The 6,691-nt window shown below is 34.2% G+C and overlaps 1 protein-coding gene across 1 annotated transcript; it reads left to right on the top strand.

Moving 5' to 3' along the window:
* Positions 1–536: 536 nt before the first annotated feature.
* LOC110603717 (cell wall integrity protein scw1) lies at positions 537–6,176 on the top strand. Its single transcript, XM_021741580.2, has 9 exons — positions 537–884; positions 978–1,157; positions 1,250–1,325; positions 2,201–2,330; positions 2,485–2,599; positions 3,526–3,617; positions 3,712–3,781; positions 3,904–3,986; positions 5,776–6,176. Exons 1-9 carry the CDS (start codon positions 720–722, stop codon positions 5,870–5,872), a joined length of 1,008 nt encoding a protein of 335 aa, XP_021597272.1. The 5' UTR covers positions 537–719; the 3' UTR covers positions 5,873–6,176.
* Positions 6,177–6,691: the final 515 nt, after the last annotated feature.

The raw sequence follows: 6,691 nt of genomic DNA on the forward strand, positions 1-6,691 counted from the left end.
TAAATCGAAAAAATCAATCGAATCGAATTAATTTAAAAATTTTATTTAATTTTTTATTTATTTCGATTTGATTCGATTTTTAATTTCAAAAATTTCAGTTATTTCGATTCAGTTTGATTTTGATCAGAAAAAATAAAAAAAATCGAACCAAACTAATTTAATAATAATTGTATATTATTTTTAATAATATAAAGAGATTAGAACATATTAAGATTAAAATATTTTAATTAAATTTTAAAATATTAAAAATAAAAATAAAGTATAAAAAATAAAAATTTATTTAAAATTTAAATCGATCAAACTAAATCGAATCGAATTGAATCAGACCGATTCAATTTAATTTTTAATTAAAATTAATTTGATTCGATTTTTATAAATACTAAAATTTTAATTTTTAATATATTCAATTAAATTTAATTTTAAATCAAATCAATATATTCAATTAAATTTAATTTTAAGCTGAACCGACTACCGTCTCTCCGGGCACTAATTTCTATTGAATCCAATTGAAACTCCCACCCATTATTGAATTATTGAAGGCCTCCACTATTTTTTTTTTCGAAGGGCCTCCACTAGTTCGCCGAGGCGGATTTGATAAGCCTTGATTAAAATAACAAACGGGTAACCGCGGGCCATCGAAACTTTAGCATCGCTTCATCTACCTCACTTTCGGTGGTTTCTAGGGTTTCATTATTTGACTACCAGGACCACCACCAGCCATGGCCGGAGCTGGACTCCACCCATACCACCAGCAGTGGCCTCAGGCAGCCGCTCCTCCGCCTCCACCCGCTGCGGCTGCTGCGCCTCCTCCTCCTCCTCCTGCTGTCCACCATCCTCCTCCAGTCCTCGTTGATAACAGTAATCGCGTTCCTACGCACGATGAGGTAACCCATACCTCCGTCTATGTGTTGATTAATTGAGGTCTGATAGATATTTTTTTGTGTGTGAATTGTGAATGTGTGATGTTTTGATTTTAGGTACGTACAATATTTATGACGGGGCTTCCTGAAGATGTGAAGGAGAGAGAACTTCACAACTTATTGAGATGGCTACCAGGTTATGAGGCTTCACAAGTGAATTACAAGGGAGAAAAGCCTATGGGTTTTGCTCTCTTCTCTAGTGCCCAGTTTGCTATTGCTGCCAAAGATGCTCTTCAGGTTCAACTCATCTCTCTCTCCCACGCAAATAGTTGATTTACATATTAGTTGGTTTGTTTTCGATGTTTTAAAATAATTTTGTTTGGTATTAGGACATGGTTTTTGATGCGGATACTAAGTCGGTGTTGCATACAGAGATGGCAAAGAAGAATCTATTTGTGAAAAGAGGTCAGATTCATGCTTTGTTTTGTTTTTATCAAATCAGACATGGAAGCTTCATCAGTATTTATTGTTGGTTGATATGATCCTTTTATTTGTTATTGTTGTTTATTAATCAATGAAGGAAAAAAAACGAGGGTAAGTGAAATTATTATGGGTGAAAGGATATATGGGTTTTGAATAAGAAGTAAAAGGGTAATGACTGCGTTCTGCTTTCTGTATCTTAATGCAATGGATGAGTAGATTGATACTTGTGAGTGAGGGCATGGATTCTGGTTTCTAAGAATATTTCTTCTAGGTAAGGCATTTGCATCCATCTTTAGCCATTTTGTTTAGAGGTGCTGAGAAGAGTGCGTAGTTTGTTCACTAACTCCTTGTTTTTAAAAGCTTCTTGTTAAGGAATGTTGTCTCTAGAGCTTTCAAAGAAGAACTGTCAAAGCTACCCTTAAAAATACAATTAGACCACTATTTATTGGATGAGTGGTGCCACCATGAAGCTCACTTTTAGTCCTTTGCAACATAAGGAACTGAGAGGAGGAGATTTTTTTTTTGGGGGGGAGGGGGAGTGTGAAAGCAAAAAATAAAAATATTAAAAATGTTTTTTTTTTTCTTCTAGTTGATTGTAAACTATTATTACTTTTTTACTTCAAATTTGATAATGTGGACAAAATTGCAACTTTGTGAAACTAGGCTAAAATTAACAAACCAAAGGGATTGGCACAAATTGTTATTCTGTGCGAAAGTTTGGAATTGTGTTGTTCGTTAGACCATATCTCAATTGTTCATCAATAGTTAGAAGTCAAGTTTAACAGTAGTTTCTGTTAATTTTTCAAAAAAATTGGTCTATTATTGTTATTACATTTCTGATATATGTCAACTTACAGGAATAGTAACAGATTCTAGTGCGTATGATCAAAGTAAACGCTTAAGAACTGGTGGTGACTATTCTCATGCTGCTTATACAACTCCATCTCCATTTCACCCTCCCCCTGCTCCGGTCTGGGCACCACATGGGTAGTAAATTTTTTCGATTTTATTTTATTTTATTTTTTAATTTTTAGGTTGTGCTAGAACAAATAATATCCAATAGATACTTGCTATGGAAATGGTGTGTTGTAATTGTATTTTTTAAAATGGTATTTTTCTGAAAAACCTTCTTTTGCTCTAGGTATATGGCCCCTGCTCCACCTCCATATGATCCGTATGGAGGCTATCCTGTTCCCCAGGTACCAATGCCTACTCCTGTGCCCATGCCAGCTCCTAGCAGTTATGTACCTGTTCAGGTAACATTAGCATAATTTTTACCAAGTCATGGAATGATAACAATAGTTCTTCAATACATGTATATGTGTGTTCATACAGATCCACTGAGTGATGAAGAGAAATGGAGAAAAGACAGTTATGTATACACATATGTATACATAACTCTCTTTTCTCCATTTCTCTTCATCTCTCAGTGAATCTACTTATAGTTTGCTTCATTTATATTAGAAAAATAACTAATATTATTCATGGCTCTTTAGATATGCTACATGCATAATTCACCATTAATTCAGAAATCTTTGACCTTTAATTATGCTGGACAGTGCCTCCTCTTTTCACTCTGTCGCATTGTTATATATATATATATACACACACACACACACAGAGCTCTCTTTTCTCCATTTCTCTTCATCTCTCGGTGAATCTACCTGTAGTTTACTTCATTTATATTAGAAAACAACTACTATTATTCATGGCTTTTTAGCTATGCTAAATGCATAATTCACCATTAATTCAGAAATCTTTGACCTTTAAATATGCTGGACAGTGCCTCCTCTTTTCGCTCTGGCACTTTGTCATCACTCTGTCAGTGATGATATGGAGTTGCTAGACTGTAGTAAATAATGCTATTGGCATCTTTGACAGTTAGTCTATCTCATACTAAACATTAGATTGGAGATCAATTTCTTTTGTCTTGTTCTGTCTTCTTCGGTGTGCCATTTTTCTAATCTGTATAACAAATGCTATCTGCATCGTGTCCATCCTCTTTCTTTCTTCCTTCTTCTTCTTTTTTCACATTGTTAACTTTCTCCCACTCATTTGATTTGCTTTACTGAGAATTTCTTTCTACATTTGGCTATTTATCATGAGTAGATTAACTTTATTTTTTCACTGTGTTTGTTTTAATCATTCTTTTTTATTTTATTTTTCTTTGATATTAATGCAGAATACAAAAGATAACCCTCCTTGCAATACCCTATTTATTGGTAATCTTGGAGAGAATATCAATGAGGAAGAACTCAGGGGTCTATTCAGCATGTAAGATGTCTTGGCCATGGCTAATTTTATTAGCTGTTAAATTATATACTTCTGATTAAGCATTGTGATCAGTTTGCACATTTTGGTCATGCAGACAACCTGGCTTTAAGCAAATGAAAATCTTGAGACAAGAAAGGCATACTGTTTGTTTCATTGAATTTGAAGTATGTTACCTGATATTGATCAGCAAAGATGTTGTGGCTTTGATTTTTCTTTCATTCTTTTTTCTCCCTCTAGTCCACACTACATTGGGTACATGGTTTCATTTTATTACAAAATTTTGCAGGATGTGAACAGTGCAACAAATGTCCACCGAACTTTACAAGGTGCTGTGATCCCTAGCTCTGGTTCTGTTGGCATGCGAATACAATATCCTTTTTAGTCTCTTTTTGTTTTCAACCATGATGCATTGCTTGTTTTCCTTGTATTATTATTATTGTTATTGTTATTTTTTGTCATAGTGCCACACCTGATCATGCTGAAAGCTGCAGTATGTAGGTTTGGCCTAAATTTTTGTCAAGACACAAACTTTTATCCTATTTTTCCATATTATTGTGTTTGTTAAAAGTATTTTAAATATAAGATTTATACTTGATATATTTTATAATTTCCTTTGGGAAAATTACTTTATTGTCCCTAAGGTATGGCATAATTAATCGATTTGTCTCTCTATTTTAGAATCCAATACTTCAATCCTTCAACTTTAATTCCGTAAAAAATGTTGTTAGTGAAGGAAGAAATGACCTAACTATCCTTTTTAGAAACCAATGCCTCTGTCCCTGAAGTTTAATTTTGTCAAAATTAGAGGTCCCTCTCTCTCAAAGAAATGAAGCAACATAATCCCATTTACAAATCAAAGCAACAATTGAAATTATAAACTCAATCTCCACAAACAAATAAAAATTTCAACAGATTTAAGATTCAAACTCAACAAATCTAACAAAAATTAACAAATCTAATACAAATCAAAATAAATAAGAGAAAATTATTAGAAATCAAAAATTAAAATTAAAAAATCAAAAGGAGTTGCTGCTCGCTATTGCTTGCGACGGCTGCTTGCTGCTCATCGTCGCCCATCACTCATGTTGCTCATCACTCTTGTTCGCTATTTCCATCGCTTGCCGCTTGCTGCATCTCCTGCTCGCGTTGGTGGTCCTATCACTTGCTGCTCGGGCCTCCACCAACAACACTCACCACTCGTGTCGTTGGCCATTCACGTCGCGGACTGGACATCCTTCATTACCTCCTCAATTATTGCAAAATGGATTTTTCAGAGACAGATTTTGTGGTTTTGTGTGATTGGTTAGACATGAATAATGAAGAGGATGAGGGAAGAAAATGAAAAAAATTTGGGAATGTGAAGGGTAAGTGATTTTTATTAATGACAAGGATATTTTTTTGCTATTATCTCTTTTTTTTTTTTACCAGATATAGATCATTGACTTAACAGAATTTTTGGATGGGATGACTTTGAATTTGGACGGAACTAAAGTTGAGGGACTGAAGTATTGGGCTATAAAAATAGAGGGATAAATCTGCAGGGACGATAAAGCAATTTTCTTATTTCCTTTAGTTAACCTTATTTTAAGTTTGTGATCACTGCTAGTAACTTCATATGTATCTCTGCTATAATTGTGTTGTATGTGCTGGTACCAGTTCCATAATATGAGCAGTTGTGAATCTTGCCTATTAGAACATGTATCTTTCTTATGTGTTGTACTACTTTTAATCTTTCTTATGTGTTGTACTACTTTTACATAGTATTGAAATTGTCTCTCCTCATTGTTGCAAAATAAGGCTTTTTGTCCATGAAGTTTTTAATATGGGAAAACTCTAATCTTGACGTGGAATATTTGTGAACTTTTCACTGTGCTCTAAAAACTTGTCTACACTCCCTGAGATTTTAAACTTGGATTGCACAGCATTTTCTGAATGTTACATATAAAACATTACTAGTTGTTAAGGGGACTAAAATGCTTAATTTTGAAATAGCAGGGATGAAACTTCATGTCATATCACATCTTAGGATGCTTTCTAATTATCCTATATCTTTTTACTGAAAAAGAAACTAATTACTTGTGCCTTATTCTCTCTGGTATGACATTTATCCTTCCAATAATTCTATTAATGTATTTGTTTTCCTTGACTTGTAACTTACATATTCAAAGAACCCATTTGGTAAGAGGAAAGATGGAAGTCACCCAACTGCTTCTCCCAGTGCCAATGGAGCTCCACCAGCTATTACCTACCAGTAGCTTGAAGGGGATGTACTCTGATCCTTATGCACCGAGAAATATATAATAGGATGCATCTTGCAGCTGTTGCATGCATCCATTTCATCATCAACATCAGCATTAACATCTCTTCTCATGTGCATGAATGCACGCAGTGCTATCATGAGAGCACCATTGGCTCATGTGTTATACTAATTTCTCCAGGACATGCATTTGTCAGCAGCATATATTGATGTGTGGATAATCTATTAGTATTTACCATCTGTAGAAGGGTGCATTGCAGATTTTTATTTTTATTTATTTTTATTTTTTCCTTTTTGTTGAATTGCCCGTGTGGTTTCAATTCTTTTCTGCCTTGTTTTCTCCATGTTCTACATCGGTACTAGGGATGCAGCCATTTTTATACTTGTGAAATTTCCCATGACATTACATTGCTTAACATGGCATCCTAAGGCAAATGAGATTCACATATCATGATACAGGTTTTTAACAAGGCAATTCTTACCATCAATCATGTATTCTTAGCCCATTATCATCATCATCTCACTGGTCTTTTCCATGAACTGAATCAATCTTCCCTTCAGTTGGAGCAATAATTATCACCATGATTTAGCATTCAGATAATTGAAAGCATAATCTGAAGGATGTCCGCAGAATATATGCCCTTTTGATTTATATGCAGGCTTTTCTCTGCAAAAATGAGAAGCTTCCATTCATTCAAAGGACGTCGAGTGCTGCAGCTGGTTTTATTCTCTGGTAATGACATCATGTCACTTCTGTTGGTCTGTTGGCAAACGTTCTTCCGTAGATGTTAGATAATGTCTAATGCTATATATAATA

This window comes from Manihot esculenta, chromosome 16 (assembly GCF_001659605.2).
Source record: "Manihot esculenta cultivar AM560-2 chromosome 16, M.esculenta_v8, whole genome shotgun sequence".
Lineage (NCBI taxonomy): Eukaryota > Viridiplantae > Streptophyta > Magnoliopsida > Malpighiales > Euphorbiaceae > Manihot > Manihot esculenta.